The following is a 20,981-nucleotide window of genomic DNA, read 5'->3' on the forward strand; positions in this document are numbered from 1 at the left end:
ATGGGGGGGGAAAAAAGAATCCCTACAGATTCTGGCCTCTACTTAGGAAGTGCTGAAGGACTCTGAGTGACTTTATTCATTAAAACAGGTTGCTATTAATTAACTGTCATAATAAAATAAAGAACTATTATTTGCATTTCTTAGTGTGCTCCCTTTAGTAATATGTATAAAAGATGCTTGTAACAAAAATGAATTTATAAGGGAGAAAAAACCCTCAGAAGTCTTTTTTTCCCTTTCCCCCCCACCCTTTTTAAAAAAAAAAAAAAAAAAAAAAAGGCAGCAGGAGCCTGACTAATTATTAGGACCCGTTTTGCAAGAGAACAAATAGAGGTAAAACACAAATATGAAAGTAATTAGGAAAATGCAAAATCCTGTTTACTTGGCAACCGATTCATGCAACTGAGACTAACGAAGAGCAAATCAGCTTTGCTTGTTTGATAAACTTCAGGGTGCCACCTAAGAGGAGCTGATAAAAATTAAACTCTGCCAGCATCCCTCCACACCGCCTTTTAGCCAACAGGCTCAGCAACATCCACGCAGCGGCTCCGTCTGTGAGTACCAGCAAATCTCATTTGAACAGGTTCAGGGGGAGGAATTTTGGAAGTTCCATCAGTGCTAGGTATTTCCCCCTCCGTGGTATATCTTCTGCTGAACACCCAGCACAGAGCCCTGCATTCTCATGTGCACAGGATTTATATGGACATGGAGCACATCAACATGGTTCTGATTTTCTCCCTAAGAAAGCATCACCTTCCCACTGCTCTTCACACCTGGGAAGGCTTTAGCCCTGGGAAAGTTCTTTTTGTAGCCACTGTTTATTACAATACAGGATGATACTTTACTCAGCACAGCCCCTCTTTTCTCCCAAGCAGATAGTGGGATCCACAAAAGCTTCCAATTATTTCAAGACTATGCAGCTAAGGAGGGGCATCTAATCAAGATAAAGAACACCCTCGGCTCAGTATATTTGGTTGAATGGATTTGCAATAATGCAGGTAACAAAAGCATTCAAAAATTGGATTCCTAATGCTTTTCTGCTGGGGCTGGAGGACTGGTTTGGAGAAGGGAAGGAGAAAGCCAGCCCTGAGAAAGCTGCACGGAGGAATGTGTGATATTCCCTCTCTCTGTACAAACACTTCTGCAGGGATTGAGAGGAAGGAAGAGATTTAAGTGAGGCACGGCTGACCTGAAATGTAGTCAATTACAACACAAAGAGCTAAAATGACACCCCTGAACAGCTCCTCTTCCCTCTCACCCTTCTGCTTTGTGGCTTTGCAAGCCAGAAGCCGCAGTTTTCCATCTTTTTATTGCTCATTCCTCATCTGCCATTCATAAAGGAATGGCTCATAGGAATTAATGGAGAACTGCCATGGAAATCATATACTACAAAAATAAATCAGGAGTGAGAGGGTGAAAAGTAAAAGGTGTTATTTTGCAGCTGGAGTTAGAGATTCCTAGACAGCAGCTTGATTTTTATATGGGAAACATTCCATGAAAGTTGGGAAAATCAGCACTTGGAGAGAAAGAGAGAAGTGGTCTGCTGTTAAAAGGATCTATCAGGAATAGTGGCCACGTGTCCCTACACACACCTCCAACTCCAGAGCAGCAGAGCACCCACCTGCAACAGCCCTCGCTCCTGCCCACATCCCAGTCTGCTCCAGAGATGCTGTTTGATAATGTGAACTTTACTTCTTCCTTCTCTGATAATTTTACCAATCCAAAAGAAATCCTGGCCTGGCAGCAATTTGTCTCCTGCAAAACACTGGGCTGAGATACCACAGACCATAGAATAAAGTATGAAGCTTTAGATGAACAGAGCTTTACAGGAACACCACCAGAGTTTTGGGACTGTTTTAAGCATTTGAAGTGCTTTTAACTGACAACATGTTGAAAAACATGACATTTTATGTCTTTTTATTCTTTTTTTTAAACAAGCAGCTGAATTCTTGTTAATGAAGTCACTTTGCTGTTGCAGCAGATTGAAAAGCAGGGTGAATTCACACCCTGTTCTTTTGGTTAAAGGCCCTGACTTCTCTGAAACTGCAGTTCTGGCATCCCCAGGAGCCATGAGTATGTGGCAAAGCAGATGAGGATTCTGGGCTCTCATGGAAAAAGGCCATGATGCCATGAAGATTTTTGCCTTTTTTTTATATACCCCTGTTATACCTTTTTACAACTTCTGTATTCCTAGTGCTTTTCCCCTACATTCTTGGACTTGTTTGTCAAGCTAAGAGACAAAACATTTTAGAAGCTTCGTAGGTAGGGATCAGTGTGCCCCAGACCCCAAGGTCCTCTCCAGAACACATTTTGTAAACTAAGATAGAACCATCCAGGGGAAAGCTCCTTGGGGAGGGGGGGCTCATTCGAGCCTCTCATTGGGGAATTTTTGATAGATGTGCTAATTAGTAAAACCTATAATGTTATACCTAATCTTTGGGGGCATACTCAGCGGGGTGCATTTCAATGCATACGACCTGGATGTGTGTACCTAAGGATCCTTAAAATAAACACCAAGGTAAAATCCCTTTTTCCCTTCTAACAGTGTTTGACTCTTGATTTTAAGACCAGGAAAAGGCATCAGCCACAGCACAGATGCCATGAGCCCTGGGGAGAGCAGCATCCCAGGGGAGCTGCATGTGGGGTCTCAGGACCACGGTCCCTCCACCCCAGTGCAGGACATGCTCACTGCTGCCAGCAGAGTCCCTCTGCAAGGGAAAATACCTGAGTTGCTTGCTCACTGTTGGAACACTAAGCAATAAAGACCATCCCATCATAAAATCCCAGTGGAATGAAAGCAGCCATCCCTGCAAAGCAAAGGAAGCAGAAAAAATGGGTTGGTCTCTATCCATTCCATTCCAGCAGGACATCCTCTTCTTCCAGTACCTAAATGGGCTACAGAGAGCTGGAGAGAGACTGTTTACACAGGCATGGAGTGGCAGGACAAGGGGGGAAGGCTTCAAAGTGAAGGAGGGCAGGGTTAGATGGGATGTTAGGAAGAAGTTCTTCCCTGGGAGGGTGGGGGGGCCCTGGCACAGGGTGCCCAGAGAAGCTGTGGCTGCCCCTGGATCCCTGGAAGAGTTCCAGGCCAGGTTGGATGGGGCTTGGAGCAACCTGGGACAGTGGAAGTTGTCCCTGCCCATGGCAGGGGGTGGAATGGGATTGGATTTAAGGTCCCTTCCAAACCAAACCATTCTGGGATTGTGTGATTATGATTCTGCAGTGCCCTTGGGCACAGGCACAGCCAGGTCCCAGAGCACATCCAAAACAGTGAAGGACCAGGCTCCTGGGAGGGCACCCTCCCACAGCTTGTCCTGCTGGAAACCCACCATAAAAAACACATAGACACAGCACAGCTAATGAAAAATGGCTTTAGGAAACCTCTTGGCTCAGCAACAGAGGAAACAACTAAATGCTAAAGACATTTTAACATCTAGAATGGATGCTACATTCATATAAAAAAAAAAAGATATTCACAGTACAACAAGCTCATAGTTTTCTTGCAAAAGAAAACTGTTTTTTGAAACCCACTGTTTTATTTAGTGATGAGCTTCTCCCCCCAAAAAAGTTCATTTGACAACAGCAATCAAAGACCAAACAAACACCACTACGTCCCTGCAGAGACAATCACACTTGATTTCCTCTCTGCTGCCATTTCTGTCACCTTTTAAAACCATTCTCACATTGCCAAGGACTAACTCAGATTTTAAGCCTCGACTTCAACATTTCAGCAGCAGCGGGTGCTACCCAGCTCCCCGCCTCAGCTCCGCCTTCCTTCTCCTCAGCCCCTGCAGCCCTTCCCTGAGGTGCTGCACAGCCTGCAGGATGTCCTGGCGCTGGGGATCATCCTCTGCTTTCTCTGTGTAGAGCAGGAAATGTTTCACGGTTTCGGAGAGCAGCGTTTCGGGATCCACGTCCCCCCGGCGCAGGCGCAGCATCCTCTCGCAGGCGATGGCGTAGTTTTTGTGCCAGTTCACCGGGTGATTGGGATGGGAGTTGACAATTTCTTTGTATGACTGTTAAAGGAACAAAAAGAAAAGGAAAAAAAAAAAGAAGGAGGGGGCAGCAAATTAATTGAACGAAGGGGGAGCAACAGCTTTAACCAGTGCTTCAAAACTGCCTGGAAAGAAACAGATGCTATTTAGATGTCCAAGTCCAGAGCTGGAGTATTTCTGTAATTCACTCTGTGTTTGCCATTCAGCAGCATGAATCAGAAATCCAAGGGGGGCTGAAACGTTTCCCTTCCAACAGCAGCTGTTTGTTTAGAAACATTACAGATGATGGTGATAACCCCACGGCACATTATGTGCTTCCCCCAGAGAGGTGTTACACCAAGCTGGGGGAAAAAAGAGATTTAACTGTCGTGCCTGCTAGACATTTACTCAATATTTCAGGAGATCAGGATGTCTTCCACAGGACTTAAGCAGTGTGTTGACTTGAGTGGGAATATTCATAAGCTCAACAGCAGGCACGTGCCTGGGAACTTTGCAGAATAGCAAAAATCCCAGCAAAACGGGCAAGAATGAAGGAAACTATTTGTTGATTCTCTGCTGGAGTATGAAATACTGCTCCTCTCTGCTGACACACACTGATCACTTTGTGCATCTGTTGGCATCTCAGGCAGTCCAGTATTTCCAGAGATACCTACACCAGCTTATGGGTGTTATTCTTTGGTGTGAAATGCAGCAGAATTAATTTGCAGTGAGAAGACTGTCGGATTTTACACTTGCTGGCTCAGACGCACGACTGTGTAATGACAGAGGGGACAAGTGCATAGAGGGGACTTCAGGACAAGCAATCTCTTGGCATGGGTTTGGAGCCCAGCACAGACAACATAATTATAGCAAAAGCAGGGTGTTGACTGGTTTGCTTTTGGCATCCTCCGTGACCGAGGGGGCAAGTAGGAATGGATAAAATCCCTGAACAAATCTCTTTGAATCGGCTACGCTCCCAGTTTGGATAAACAAGGGGAATGCAGATTACAGGGCCTGTATGGAAACACTGTATTTCCATGGACTCCAGAAATTTAAAAGAAAAGGGGGAAAAAAAAATCCACGATGGAGGCTGCAGGGAGCATTCCTAACCCAAATCCAGGACTTACAGTGTATGCAAATGTGTAAAGTTGTGATTTCATTTCTGCAGTCACACTGGCTGTTTCTGCAAGGTCAAAGATGAAGAAAGCTGTTTTCATCCTAGGAAAACAAGAAAAACTTCCATGTGGTAACTGCTTAATGCAACCAGCTCACATCAACAGATCCACATGTGGGACAACACACAGGATTTTCATTTCAGTCACCAGTGATATGAATTTCCCCCTGTAATACATTTCCTCACCTTACAACCCAACTACCTTTGAGAGACTTTGAGCAGGACCTTTTGGGGAACAAAACAGCCACTTTCCTGAAGGCTTTGCTGGAGGCCTTGCACGCTTCATCTCATCCTGCCAGCCTTTTCCTTCTAAAGGTTGGCACATGTAGACCCAAAAAGGCCATGGCCCATCAAGCTGCCTGCTTTGGTGTGTGTTTCCACACCAGTGAGCTGGCAGTGCCCACTGGCTGTTGGAAGAGATCAAAGGAAAATTACCTGGCTTGCCACATCTCCTCGTTGGCGACAGCTTCCCAGGAAGAGGGACTGAAACTAAATGGGAATGGAAATAAAATTCAGCCATCAGATCCACCTTGCTGGGTTTCACCCACCACAACCCTTCCAACCCAGGCAGTTACAGACCTCCCAGGCAGAAGAAAACCTGGCATGAAGCCTGTGGCTCTGACAGCAGGGAATTCAGCTGATCCTCTGTCATTTAAAAAACTTTATTCCTCCCTCTCCATAGAAGGAGCCTCTGGTATATCAGATGTTTCACAGCATCCCAGTTCTCAAAGCCAGAGATGTTTTTTGCCATTGCAGGTCAATCTATGACATTTAGACCTATGGATGTCTCAATAATATTAGCTCCTGATCAAGTTTTAAGGTCAGATTTGGACCTAATACTTGACTAGAGATGTCCTTGCTATTTTTTACACTATTAAAAATCATGGCTCATGGAATGGTTTGGGTTGAAAGGGAGCTTAAAGACCATCTAATTTTAACTCCCTGCCATGGGCAGGGACACCTTCCACTCCCCCAGGTTGCTCCAAGCCCCATCCAGCCTGGCCTGGAACACTGCCAGGGATGGGGCAGCCACAGCTCCTCTGGGCCGTGCCTGTGTCTCATCCCCCTCACAGGGAAGAATTTCTTCCTGCTGTCTATCCAGAACACAAAACATTGAGATTATGGCTCTTGTTTAATTCCTCTAACCCTGCAGCAGGTGTGGCAATGCTGCTGGCAGGAAATGATGAGCAGGAAGGAGCAGAGGCTCCTCTGCCTCGTACCTGCCATAGTCTTCAGTCCAGTTATAGAGGTTCCTTGTGAGACGAATCCACTCTCCTGGGTCAAACACAGCTCCAGAAGGAACCAACTTTTCACATGTACCCCAGGGCCAGAGCGAGTGGCTCCTTCTCCAGGTCGAGTCCCCTTCATGAAGGCCTATGCAGACAAACACTTCCTTACTGCCAAAAAAACCAACAGAGAGAGCCATGGTGAAGCCACCCCAGAGACCATGGGTTACCCCGTGTCCCTGAGCAAACCAAACCACACACAGCACACTGTGCAGCAAACACGCCCATCCAGCAATCTCCCATCAGCACAGGCACCTTCTGGGGCAGTCTGGAAAACAGATGAATTCCCCATCTGGCATTGCCCATCTGTCCTGCCAGCACAGGTGGCACATCCTGTCCCCCTTCCTGGACCTCCCAAACAGGCCAGAAGCTGTAGGAGAAGGCCATTTCTCCCCACTGGCACCTGGCTCTGCTCCTGTGCCTCCCCACCCTCACAGGGCTCACCCCAGCTAGTCTAAATGCAGATGCTATTCTTATTCATGTGAGTATCTAATCCTTTCTCCACTCTTACTAAGCTATTTTTATATGATGATTATTCCTGGAATACATTCATTCTATGCTAATCAGTTGGCCACAATGTTCACAAAGGAGAAGCAGCAGCAATTTGCTCTCCAACCATCGTCGTTCTGAGTACACGGGAATGTTCCTTTTCTCTGTGATGAATTGTACCATCAACAACAAAAAATCATCAGTAAAAACTCTGCAGATCACCTTTTTTCCCCCTCCTTCCTGAAAAACCAAACCAACCTCAAAACAAGAGGCAATATTATATCCAGATGGAGTTACTTCTCCAGAGGTATTTTGCTTTAATTGCAAAAATAATCTCGCCACCGGGGAGGAAGTCAGTGGAGAAAATTGGTCTTTTGGATGCAGTACCAAGCTGATCCATAAAAAATTTCAGGAGTAAAAAAAGGGTCGGAGATTTTAGGAAAGCTGTTACATATGAAAGGAATGCTTACTGTTTATTTACTTTGAGGAAACGATGGAGATTAAAGGCAAGTGTCCCGTCGGGTAATACTCCTTCCACAGGATTCCACCGGTTCCCGGGAAAATAAACGCCAGGTAAATGCTTGGCCAGCTTGGGTAAATACCATTCATAAGTCATCATCTAGAATAAAAGATATTATCACCATGAAGACAAGAATCAGAAGATTTACATCCAGAAGAAATGGTTTCTGCAGGAATAATAACCATTTGCTCCAGGAAGTCACCCCCCAAGTCAGCAGTGACACAAAGCCACAGCACCAGACTGGGTCACTGTGGTCAGCCCATGCCACCAGACTGGGTCACCACAGTCACACCACACCACCAGACCAGGTCACTGTGGTCAGCCCACACCACCAGACCAGGTCACTGTGGTCAGCCCACAGCACCAGACTGGGTCACCAGTGCCTTCTGATCAGAGGCACATGGTTCTCACTCCAACAACAAAACAGCCACTGCTGGTAAGACCCACAACAGGGATCTGGTTTGGTTAAACACAAGGAATTGGGTTTGGGGTTTGCCAACAAGTCACAGACTGACACTGAACTGTGCCGTAAATCAAGTCCCTCTGGATGCGAGAGAATTTGCTGAAAGTCCTTGCAAGGAGTTTCAAAGATAAACCAAGACTTTTCCTCGAGTTTCAATGCTTCCAGATAGTTGTTTATTAAGTCTTATCAGAGGAACAGAGCTACTAGCGTGACCCAGGTACAGCATAGAGCACAGAAAAGCAGGAGTGAGGCCTCTCTATCAAATTTACACAGCCTTTTAAAGATATTTTAACCAATAGTTACTAAAAACGTACATTATTTTCACTTTCCTACCAATTATTCAGTAACACGACTAGGAACTGCAGAATTTTCTATCCAATCATTCCAAACTACTTTTAGTGCAGAACATGGAGTAGTAGAAGAAGGAGAAGAAGGTTTAGAGAACAACAACAATCCTCCATTTTGATATTTTTTACTCTTATCTATTTACTACAAAGAGAAGCCCAAAACCTCTAAATTTTTCACCCTGTGACAATCTTACATCGTAGTCTATCACCTAATTCACACCACTGTATTTTCTAGTTCTTGTCTGACCGTTGGTAATTTTTTCCAAGGTTTGAGGCTAAAACAGTGTTGTTCAGGGGGGTAAGAACCCTTAAAAACAGGCAGAGAAATATTCTCAGCACTCTGGGCTCCTACAACAGACTCTTGTTGCAAAGCCAAGTGTGGCAGTGGAAGTGTGGGTGACCCATCCTGTAACTTTTTTTTTCTCTTTTCCCATTTCTCAGTGAAAAAGGAACATGCACACCACACTCCATCCCAGGGCTACCCACAAGTCTCAAAAAAAAAAAAATCAGTTTTATTTATTTCCACATCATGAGTTTTATTGGACAGAGAGACCCTCTCAAGGAGATCAAGGAACAACTGAACTTTTGCCGCCCATGTTTAAATCTGCCTTTCTAAATAGCACTTTCTGAATGTACCTCCTGGTCCACTAAGGTGATATCTGGCCTCATCCCCTCACAATAATGAAGGTAACGAAGAGCATTCCCAGGCAAGTCTCCTCTCAGCAGGATCACTGCCCCCGTTGGCATAGAGGACAGCAGGTTCTTTGCAAACTTATCAACAACGTAGTTGTTGCTCTGATCACAGGTGCTGAAGAGAACAGATGAAAAACAGAATCTTAAAACCAGGTATTTGCATGGCTTTGCAGAATTTCAGAACAATTTTATGCACTGGGGATCCACAGGGGAAATCCACGCTGGTCAGGTTGAAAACATCACAGAATCCCAGAAAGGTTTGGGTTGGAAGGGACTTTAAAGAACATCTCATTCCAACCCCCTGCCATGGCAGGGACACCTTCCACCATCCCAGGTTGCTCCAAGCCTCATCCAACCTGGCCTGGAACTTCCAGTGGTGGAGAGTGTCAACAATTTAATCACTACAACAACTTAGTATCTCCATTTCCAGAGAAAGTGAGATACAGAAACAAAGCATTTAGAGCACAGGCCCTCAGAAAGCAGCACCAGATCCATAAACCACAACAGTTTTGCCAAAACACACACTCACTGCACACCTTCACCTTAATTCTGGTTTCTTCTTGGGCTAAATCTACATACTTACTGGTTGGTGCTGGAAGTGCCAGTACAATGATGGCTCTGTAGAGCATTTGAAATCCTCCTCATCCTTTAATGTTTCAATTAAGATTGAAAAAGCCAAGTTTTTGTAGTATCAGGCAGAAGCAGATTTACATCAACTGAGACTGGATCCTTTTCATTACAGTTACATGCATGTACTCCAGGTACAGACTCAGGTGACACTCCAGGACAGGAGCTATGAGTGGCTCACCTGTGGACAAGCCTTTGGAAAAGGTGTGCCAAGAAAAGGATTTCTGAGGATGAAATCTACACTTCCTTGGTCAACCTCTACCTGAGCATCCCTACGAGTGCACTGATTCCTATCCAAGTGACTGCACGTGGTTATGGGATAGGGAAGCCCCAAACTACAGATTTAAGTCTTCAAAAAAAAAAAAAAAAGAAAAAAACCTCAGGGCCCAAGGTAACCTGAAGGAAAGCAAAGGCCAAATGAATTCTGCAAACCTCCTTAGGAGATAAAGCACAGATTTACAAGGGTTTTGTATTAGAAGTTTATGCATCTACAGAGTTTTTTTCCTTCAACCTACATGACACCCCCTGGAGTTACAGCCTGGAGCTGGTGACTCTGAGGGACATCAAACCAGGGAGTCCTGCAGGCTGTGACCAGGCAAGCTTAGGTGGGGTGTGGAAAGTGCCTTTCCCACTCCCAGACAAGGACAGAAACCCCAGGAGCACCCCAACCCACCCTGTGAGGCAGCACCAAGGGAATTTCTCACCTGTAATTTGCCCAAAGTTGAGAAGCAACGAGGGCAAGAGCAGGAAGCCACTCCAGCCAGGGCAGCAGCCGGCTGCCCTCCAGCACAGTGCTCCTTCCAAAGTTGGCCAGTGTGGCCAGCCCCAGCCCTGCCAGCACGGCCACCACGGCACTGCTCTGCAGCCAGAACCGCTCCACCTAGGAGAGAATCCCAGAACTGGGGTTGGGTTGGAAGGGACCCTAAAGATCATCCCATTCCACCCCATATTTCACACCTTCCACCATCCCAGTTGCTCCAAGCTCCATCCAAACTGGCCTTGGAGCTGTACTTTGGCACCTTCTGCAGCTTCAAGACAAGTGCCTGCTCCTGGTCAGATGGTTTTAAGGTTTTGAATGTTTCTCTCAAAAATTAACATGCCAGTGCAACTTTTGGAGTGCAACTTACCACGCCTAGAAACAAAGGCTTTGTAACATCCAAATTTGCTCTCCAAGCAAAGAAAAGGGAATAAAGGCAGAGCATTCCAGTGAAGAGCCAGATCACAGCTGATTTCTGCTGCTTTGACCTATAGAAAAAAAGATGTATCACTCCTGAGACATGATGAAAAATGAAGCAAAAATTTTATGTGCTTGAACTCCTTGCATACCTAAATGCATTTAACACAGGGAGCTGATGAGCCTTTCTTTACCCTCACCATTTATGAAACTTCTGTTTTAAAAGCACAAAAACATCAGGATTTCAGGAGTTTTAAGCTTGCCATCTACCAAGCCACGGGGTTAACCAGGAGTAAGGGATATTTTGCTCTTAATAATAGATGACCACAGCCAATTGCTGCAATTTCTGCAGCAGCAAGCAGAAGGCAAAGCAAGCTGCCCATGCAGGCAGTAAGAGAAATGTGCAAAAAATGCACATTGAAGCAAATATTGTCCAACTTACGGCAGTGCCGTGCTCACACAGGCCACGAGCGCCAGGGCAAGGACAGGAAGGGAGAGCTCTGACTTCATCTGTGCCAGCTGGAAACTGTGGAGAAATTAAACTGTGGATGTGTTACCCCCAAATCACCCCCTGCACTCAATTAAACTATCAGGAGTAACAGGGAACATGCACAACAGAACATATTCCCATTCTGCTGGGATTAAGTCTACCAGAAATGGGGACGAGGGGAGGTTATATGGCAGAATTTTGAAGGAAAGATCACTGGGGAGGGGGATCCAGATTTTTTCCATCAGTGAGGAAGACAGAGGGTATGAATGCTGTCCCTGTGCTGGACACACAGGGCCCCAGCTCTGGACAGGATGAGGAAAGGCAGGACAGGAGCCCAAAGGACAGCAGCAGCAACACGTTTCTCTCCATGAAAGGCACAGCCCAGGTGTTACTCACAGCAGCATCTCTCTCATACTGGATCCTGTCTCAGACTTGGCCTGAAATAAAAACAAAGGACACCCATGAGAAACCCACACACTGATTGGGTATCACTGGGGCAAGGGAAGTCTTCTCATTTTCTGTCTGCAAGCAAGGCAGCAACCTCTACTCAAACCTTCACTGCAGGATGTTCTCCCACATTCCTGTTTTATGTGATGCCACTGAAGGATTTACCCCCTGGATAAATATTTTTCTAAGGTGCTGACAACTCATTACCCTGTGATTAGAGCATGTCATCTGGTTTAATAATGATCTCTGCTATATCATGGAATCATTAAGGTTGGAAAACCCCTCTAAGATCATCAAGTCCAACCATTAACCCATCACTAACCCGTGTCCCCAAGTGCCACATCCACACATCTTCTAAATCCCTCCAGGGATGGTGATTCCACCACTGTCCTGGACAGCCTATTCCAATGCCTGACCATTCTTTCTGTGATTTTTTTTTTTCCTAATATACAGTGTAAACCTCTCCTGGCACAACCTGAGGCCATGTCCTCTATCTTCATGGCAGAATTATTTTTTGGGACATCTCCCCAGAGCCTAAGATGAGCTCAATTCCTCCTTGATTACCAGACTTGCCCCTGTCTCCTCTGCCCTGCCAAATGCAGAGCTATGAGATTTATATAAGATACATGAGAATTCTTATTGCAGTGATCTGCAATCCATAGCACAAGTCTGGAAAAAAAAGACATGCTGTGTGGAGGTGAGGAATTACCTTCACTGCTGCTTGTTGGAAAAGTGGTGGCTACCAGAGAAAAGGTAAGGTAAACGGGTTCAGGAGGTCTGGAAGGAGTATTTAATCTCAATAAAAATGGAATAGTTCATTGCATTCAGGATTTGATTAAAAAAATAAGTGTCAGAGGATGCAGAGCCAGCTCAGAGCTCCTGAAGCCCCACCTTGCTGGCAGCTGATGGCCCCAGACACATCCTTTGCAGAAATGACATTTCTGGTCTATGGCTTATAGGTAGAACCCTCTCCAAAATATTTCCTGGGCTTTTTTTTGACCCTGCCTGCCCTTAAAACAGAGCTATGGAATGCAAGGGCTGTCTGTCCATCCAGCAGTGCTCTGGCATTATCCCAACTGGCACCAGGACCAAACGTTTGGATTTTGCTGTATTTATTGCTCCTGCTTCAGACAAGTTCATCCTAAATGTGATTTGTGGTGTAGGATTACACGCAGTCCATCCCTAAGCCTCCTGAACATCAACTTGAATTCATCACATTTGATGGAGAGAGGAGTTAAGGGATTTGCATGCCTTGGTATTGCTCTGCCCAGTGGAGGCTGATTCTCAGGAGACAGCTGGGAACAGGACAACAGGGGAAGTCACACAAGTCCTTCAGAGGGTGGACCTGATCTCTGTAGGAATTTTTGGACAGATTCAGTGGCAGCAGCAGGAATTATCATGTCTTTTGACACACATCCTACAGCCACACAGCTCTCGGAGAAGGGTGGAATGGCACAGTGACAGTGATGCTGTGTCACACTGGCTGCATGTGAGGGGTAATTTCTGAGGATGTGGGGCTCCAGGACCCCAAGGAGTGACAGAACATGTACACCACACCTTTTTATCGTTTTCCTCCCAGTGGTGTGATTTCCCAGCCCTCTGCCCTGAAATCTTTGAAGCAGGACAGAAATTGGGTTGATGGGCTGGTGATTTCCTTGGGTGGCCAGAGCCCAACATCCAAGTCAGGGCTGGAGGAGGCAGCAAGCTCAGCAAGCAACCATGGATACTTCCCTCCCTTGGCAAGAGCAGAGACCTCAATCACTCAGATCAGAGGCTCCTGAGAACCTTCAAACCAACAATTCACTTAAATTCAACATTAATAAGTTAGGAGGAATAATTTAGAACCCTCAAACCAACCACTCAATCAACATTAGTAAGTTAAAGAGGAATAGCTTTTAAATTAAAACTGCTTGTGATCTCTTTAAATGTCTGAGTTGAAAATAGAAAAATAAGACAATATTAATCTCAAAAATACCACAAAATTGATGTCACCAACTTCCTCTAGCACAGTTTGCTATTTGGACTCCTACACACATAAGACACCCACACAGCTCCCAGGAAATAATAGGGCTCATCCCATAAAGAAAAGAGAATTATCTCTTTGCTTTCCCAGCCACGTGATCCACTCCCAGAAAACCTGACAGGTCAGGAGGTCAAAATCAGAAATAAATGCTTTAAAAAATGAAACATTTTCAATTTCCTTCCCTGCAAGCCCTTAATCGTCACAAACAGAACAGTTCTGCTGTTGCATAAGTGGAAAGAAAGTAATTTAGGCAATGACCCTTGTTTACCAGATTGAATGTCCCATATTCTTCCCTCAGAAAGTGGGTCAAAAATCCTTGAAAAGTCGTCTGGTCTCCCCATGTCCAGCGGGCTCGATTGAGGTAGGACGAAGCCGGCAGATAGAGATAAGGCAGCAAACCAGCCAAGAAGCATAAACCCAACTTCAGCAAATGGCCTGGGGACAATTCCTGCACCAAAATATGTCATATTGCATAACAATGTTTATTTTAGTTTAATCACGCTGGAACTTCAAGAACAGATAAAGAAAAAACATCAAATATATTTACACAGAGCTGATCTCTCAATTTATAGTAAGTCCCTACAAAATGCTATGTTAAACCTTACGATTTTGTGGATTACTAGGAAACTGCATCAAACTGATCTCCTTTGCATGGCAGGGTGAAATTTAAGTGAAGCAAATAATATTAGCTAGGACTCATGAGTATCATACTCATTGCATCTTTCACATTTAAATCATGGCATGACATGCATAGATGGCTGAAGCACTGCAAGGCTGAGATAACCCACTTTGCAGCGATTAAGAGTTGGCTGGTTTTCCATCTGGCAAAAAAAAAAAACCCCACATAAATGCTGCTCTAGTACAACTACACACATCACCACCATCATCAGGAGTCAGTTTTGCCATTTACTTGATCGTGATTACGCTGGCTAAATTGGATAGGCCAACTTTTGGGGTGGGATTTTCAAGACTGCCTAAGGGGTCAGGGAGACAAGACTTTCAAAGGGACTTCTGTGCCTAACTCCTTTAAGTGCTTTGGAAAATCCCACCCTAGAATATTGCACGCTTGCTTTGTCGTTAGCCACTGCCCTGTCAATCAAAGCACTTCCTCAGCATTTGGGGTTACTGGGAGTGATGATCTATGGAGCAGAGAAAGGAGCCCGATAATGGTGGTGGTCAGAGCTCCTTCAGAAGAAAAATGGCTCATTTGTACTTTAAAAGGGCAGTTTTCCATCAATTACCCATCTTATTCAGTGGTTTCCTGCAGCAGGCACTACTGGGCTGTCGAAAGTATTTCCCAGGATTATTATATTGGCACAGCATTGCCCTTGCTGGAAATCACTGAGGTCTCTCTGGATCTCCCTGCTTAAAAAAAATAAAATTCTGTTTAAAGGACACAAATATATTGCAGAAATGAGTCTTCATTGTGTTCATGGAAATATATGGCCAGAAAGGGGGTTGTTGGGGATGATGAACAGATTTTGGATCAAGCTTGTCTGAGTTGCAACACGTCTCTTGCAGCTCATGTGCTTCACCCAGGCTTAGCTATGCCCTGTGCCACGGCTGAGAACCACACAGGATTTATCTGGAAAAGGGTGGAAAAATACAGGCAGGACTGGCCTGGCAGCGACCTGGCCAAGTGTCACCTTCACAGGGACAACAGAGAGAGGGGAGAGTGATGGAGGCTTCCCAGAGCCACCTGCAAAATCATCAGAGCATCTGCATCGCTGAGATTGCTGCTGTTTTCTGCTCAAAGTAGAATTCCTACAACACCTCTGCATCCTCTGATGCACTGACCCACAGAAGACCAGCAACAGCAGAAAAGAGCATGGCAGGGCCTCCAAAAGGCACCCAGGAGCCTCATCCAGGTGGGTACATACCACCTCCATACACCAGGCACGCAAAAATGTGTCTTTGTCTTCATTACAAGAGGTGAAAAAGGAGGGATATCTTGAGAAGGGGATGTACTGGAAGGGATCAGAGGTTTGCAGGCAGAACATGCCCTGCCATGAGTGGACGTGGCTTTTGCTGGTTACCACCAGGGAGCCAACACACAGAAACTCATCTTCAGGCGAGCTGATGGCATGAGGAAGCCAGAGTTTTTAGTTCCAAATATTATTTTAGCTCACAGGGTTTTTGCAAGCAGCTGGGGCAGAGCACTCCTCTGCCAGGGGATGCAAGGGGGTTGCAGATCACCGGCATGAGCAAAGGCCCTAAATTGTGATCACAGAATCATAAAGGTTTGGGTTGGAAGGGAACTTAGAGATCATCCAGCTCCAACCCCTGCCATGGGCAGGGATACCTTCCACTATCCCAGGTTGCTCCAAGCCCTGTCCAACCTGGCATGGAACACTGCCAGGGATGGGGCAGCCACAGCTTTTGTGGGAAGCCTGTGCCAGGGCCTCAGCAGCCTCACAGGGAAGAATTTCTCCCTAATATCTAAATCTAACCCTGCCCTCTATCAGTTTAAAGCCACTCCCCTTGTCCTGTCACTCCATGCCCTTGCCAAAAGCCTTCTTGGAGACCCTCCTTAAATCAGGCCCCTTGAGATCAGTGGTGTCAGACTGTAACTCCAGTGGGTTATGGCTATCATGTACATCAGCTTAGAAGCAGCACAAGTGCTGGGGGAGAAGAATTAATCACAGCCTTATGAAAACAGAGATGTGGGTCAGTAAATACGTACCCTCTTTCTGAAAAGCTGTGAGAGAACCCAGGGGACAACACAGGCAACATAAAGCACTATCGTGTGCTGATTGCACAGACTGAGCCCACAGCAAAAAGCTCCCAATTTAGAGATCTGAAAGGGGGGAAAAAATAAATAAAAATTCACAATTACTATTTACAAGTTTGCAAAAATATCCAGAGATCAAAAAGATTCAGCACAGCATCCTTACAGGAGAAAGGCAAATCCACCAATGAGCACTGGTCAGTTGTAACACAGAACATGGGGTGCTTTTTTGTTAGTTACAGGGAGATTTCAACTGTTTAACAGAAAACATTCTTTAAGAAGTGTCCAGCTGAACAGCCATGCCTCCATGCATACAGAGATCCCACGTAGCATCATCACATGCTAATGATGTGAAGAGTCCAATTCCTGAACCCCAGCTCCAAAGGAGAGGCTGCCCAGCAGGTCACTCTGAATGATTTTTCAGAAATGCCCTAAAATAAAGCCATTATCCACAGAAATTTCGTTTTTTATAACAGGAATGATTTTTTTCCTCTTTGTAAGGCACATGGGGCTAAAGTCAGGGCTGCACAAACTTCCTAAGCTAAGGGAATTAAATACCCCTCGTTAATCTAAAAGCTCCAGGCTGTTCCAGTGCCCAACCACCCTCTGGAGAAGAACCTTTTCCTGATATCAAAGCTAAACCTCCCCTGCTTGTTTCATCCACTGGTGAGGGTGGTGTGTGTGAGATGCAAACGCTTGCCTTGGTGTAGTGATGGGATCACCTTGTAATTTTTGATTAACTGCTTAGCATTCCATGCTGGACACTGCCTTGCCACAGAAACACCTTCCCATAGGTTCAGAAAAGCCTTTGAGGGTTTCAGAGCTGCCCTCAAAGGGAGCAGGACTCAGAACCACTTCAGTAATTTTTTAAGTACATTGGTGAACTCCAACATGATGTTTGTACATCTGATTTAAGAAAAGCACTGCAAGCTTGCTGTTGGCAGCCTGGCTTCTTCCAGGCGTGGGATGCCAGACATTCCAAAAACCATTGGAACAAGCTCCTTAACTGCTTCTGAAAATCTAATTTTGAAAATCCCATTGGAAACCAGGCATGTGAAACATGGGAGAAGGTTGGAAAATGCCCAACTCCATGTCTGTGGAATTGAGGTTGTGGGGATCTTGGGACAGTGCTCATTACAAAATTTAAAAAAAGATAAAAATCCAGTGGTGAAAAAAGGTCTCTGTAGCCATTGACAAAACATGTTATTTGAGAACTCACGAAGCTGAGTAAACTACCACTGCAGACTCCTGAAATTCTAGGCTAGCCCGACAAAAATCCCTTTATTCACACAATTTACAGGAGTCACAGCAGGCAAGTCTATCGGAGGAAAAGAGATCAGATGTTCGGGCAAACAAAAGTAGAAAGAACAAGACTGCTGAGCAAAAATATCATTTGGCTGCCTAGTCTGTTTAAAAAGTAGCAAATACAGCATGAAATTTAAAGTCTCTGTATTTAACAATGCTATTATTTTAGGGGCACATTTAATTTCAAAAGAAAAACTGATTGAAAATTTGCTTGTTCCCGTTTTTTGAGTAGAAACCTGGGTTTCTGATTAGACGACGTTTTCTGTAAAATAAATCTATTTATCCCAAAGAAAAATACCAGTTCTTAAAACAAAACCTTTAACACCCACAGCCTAGATTGTGTCTTTGATGCAGAATGAACAAAACATTTAGATGAAAATCATTTTGCTTTTCCTGCTTCCACCCTGTGGGTATTAAATAAACCCACCCCAAACCCATCCAACAGGTCCCAACTCAATCCTTAAACAAAGTGAGCAGGTTTTTTTCAGTGTTTGTCACTTCTGAACATCCAGGCAGGTCAGGGATGGACCCCACCCAGCACAGGTGCTGAACCAAGTCCCAAAATTTGGCCTTTTTATTTAAACACAACTAAATCAGCAGTAAATGAACAGGAGATTAAACAGACAGGTGATAACCCATTTAGAAAAAAAAAAAATAAAGAACTATTCACTTTGCTTGAGATGTTTTACCTTTGATCTCTCTTTTGCAGTGGATGCCTCTTCAAAATGAGCAGTGAGAGCCATCAGCAGCCCCACAAACAGATTGTTTAGGCTGAAAACCTCCGCCGTGATGGACCACTGCCATGTTAGACGAGAAAATGAAAACACCCCCGCAGCAAGGATTCCTCCAGCATACGAGCCAGAAAGCCTGCAAACACAGATAACATGAAATCTCCTTTTCCAACAAAAAAAAAGCTTACTTTATTGTCCTTCCTTTTTTAATTTTTTTTTTTTTTAGAACATACAGTAGCAGCAGCAATGAGTGCCACCCAGCACCCTGCCAAAACATTATATGGTTAAGATCTCCCTAATAATTTCTCTGCAAAGGATTGGGAAGAGCAGAGACTGTTTGCCAGCCACCCAACACCAGAGGATCTGCTTCTTCTCGCCATGAAAACTTCCAGGATTGAATTTGGTTCAGAAATCCCGAGGAGTGATGGCCCAGCGGGTCATGATGCACGGAGCCAGGGAGTCACGGCTCTAATGGGATGCTCTGGAGGAGATGCCAGCAAGGGTGCAGCCTTCAATTCATGAAGGAGCTGAATTAAGAGTGGATTAGAGCTATTCAGGATGGACAGCATTAGCAGGGCTTTCCTGGAGGGTGTTTGGTGTCCTGGGGGTGGGTGGGGATTGCAGTACCCACAGTCCCAGCAGGGAGAGGTGCCCACCATGGTCAGGAGTGTGGGAAATGGGTGCCAGCTCCAGCAAGAGGGAGGGAGAGGGTGAAGCACCCACTGTTGGGATGGCTGTGAGCCCAAGAGGTTCTGTGACTCCCAGATGGGATTATGGCACACACTCCCCACAGAGCCACCAACTCAGCTGGAAGCTGCAGCCAGCACAGGGAGCCCACGAGGTGGAACTCAGCCCAGGAAACCCATTCCACCACAGTGGCTCTTCCCACCCAGTCTCACTGGGAGCAGCTCTGGCTCTGCCTGTCTGGAAGCTCTACCCTTTAGGAAGTCACCCTGAAAAGACACTGTGTAGGGCACCACAACATGCTCAATTAAGCCTTATCCAAAGACACCAATAGCTGTGGCTGTGGTCAAAGCTCCTCTCCAGAAAGTCACCATTCCCCTGTAAGACTCAGCTAGTCTCTACCACATACTGGGTATTTTTCTAATTCCACCCCAGACAGGCACAATTCCATTTAGTCCTGACAATTCCAGAAGGTTTAAGCAAAAAATTATAAGCTACCCAACTTCTTCATCGAGCTACTCGTGTGATTTCCATGTGAGATGAGGAAGCTCCTGATAGAGCACTCTCTACAAGGGCTCCTCTCTTTGGTTTGCCAGAGTATCTGAAGCTATCTGGAAAATAGGACTGATGATTTTTATCTCTTTTGTGAAGTATTTTGAGATCTGCACCCGCAGGATGTAGCCGAAGGGTGAGAAGGGTGGAGTTAACATTGGGAAAAAAGGCAACAACTCTGAGGTGTTCCAGGCCAAGCTCAGGGTGACACAGAGAGTTCAACATCAAGAATGTGGGAAGAAATCTCAAAAAAAAATCAATGGAATTAGGAAAAAACCTAAAGAAAAATACCAGGAAAGGGCAGCAGGACTGTGTGTAACTAAAAACCAGTAGATCCCCAATACGCAAATCCACTTTATAACGTTGCTATGTTTTGACTAAACCATTTAAACAGTTCAAACTTTTAGTTATAACGAAGCAACTTCATCAACTCCTTTGAAATTCTTGCAGGGAAATTAGGTAAAAAAATGGTGAAGCAACTTTTCCAAAAATCTTCTGAAAAGCAGCATTTTAGGCAAACGACCCAATCATTCACCAACTCTCCTTGTCTTTCCCAGGAAAGACTCAAGTGTATCATGGGAGTTCAAATGAGATGAAAGAAATCCCATCCTCTTGATAAAATCAAGTCTCAAACCTGTGCATCGAGTTTTATGAAATAAGGCTTAAGCAAAAGTCACTCAACTCAAAGTTTAAAGATTTATCCCAGCTACGTGGGAGAGAAGACATCTTGCTCACCAAGCAGTGCAGGGTCAGGATCCCAAACCAAGCACAGCCCACAGACCTGTTTGTCCACAGAATCACAGAAACAATCATAGAATGGCTTAGGTTGGAAGGGACCTTAAAGATCATCCAGTTCCAACCCCTGCCATGGGCAGAGACACCTCCCGCTAGCCCAAGTTGCCCCAAGCCCCCATCCAACCTGGCCTGGGACACTTCCAGGGATCCAGGGGCAGCCACAGCTTCTCTGGGCAACCTGTGCCAGGGCCTCCCCACCCTCACAGGGAAGAATTCCCTCCCAATATCCCATCTAACCCTGCCCTCTGGCATGGGAAGCCATTCCCCCTTGTCCCGTCACTCCAAGCCCTTGTCCAAGTCTCTCTTCATCTCTCTTGGAGCCGTTTTAGGTTTTGGAAGGGGCTCTAAAGTCTCCCTGGAATCTTCTCCAGGCCGAACAGCTTTCCCAGAAAGCCAGGCTGCTGAGCCCACTTTGTGACTGCATCTAAGCACAACAGATGCCAAAAAACCAAATGGGAACATGTTGCATTCTTGAAGAACAT

At 45.4% G+C, this 20,981-nt stretch overlaps 1 protein-coding gene across 2 annotated transcripts in view; it reads right to left on the bottom strand.

The window, feature by feature from the left end:
• Positions 1–3,558: 3,558 nt before the first annotated feature.
• The window catches only part of TMEM260 (transmembrane protein 260), a gene marked incomplete at its 5' end in the record, with an annotated part of 33,737 nt that continues 16,314 nt past the window's right edge, over positions 3,559–20,981 (bottom strand). For both annotated transcript variants that reach the window (XM_082283240.1, XM_082283241.1), the window contains 13 exons: positions 3,559–4,013; positions 5,099–5,189; positions 5,581–5,634; positions 6,366–6,542; positions 7,391–7,539; positions 8,887–9,058; positions 10,275–10,450; positions 10,698–10,815; positions 11,187–11,270; positions 11,631–11,671; positions 13,973–14,152; positions 16,388–16,501; positions 18,427–18,604. In XM_082283240.1, coding sequence (XP_082139366.1) covers positions 3,741–4,013; positions 5,099–5,189; positions 5,581–5,634; positions 6,366–6,542; positions 7,391–7,539; positions 8,887–9,058; positions 10,275–10,450; positions 10,698–10,815; positions 11,187–11,270; positions 11,631–11,671; positions 13,973–14,152; positions 16,388–16,501; positions 18,427–18,604 — 1,807 coding nt within the window. In that variant the 3' untranslated portion in view covers positions 3,559–3,740. The remainder of the gene's footprint in view (positions 4,014–5,098; positions 5,190–5,580; positions 5,635–6,365; positions 6,543–7,390; positions 7,540–8,886; positions 9,059–10,274; positions 10,451–10,697; positions 10,816–11,186; positions 11,271–11,630; positions 11,672–13,972; positions 14,153–16,387; positions 16,502–18,426; positions 18,605–20,981) is intronic.

Source organism: Coloeus monedula (assembly GCF_965178545.1).
Source record: "Coloeus monedula genome assembly, chromosome: 6".
NCBI classification, from domain to species: Eukaryota; Metazoa; Chordata; class Aves; order Passeriformes; family Corvidae; genus Coloeus; species Coloeus monedula.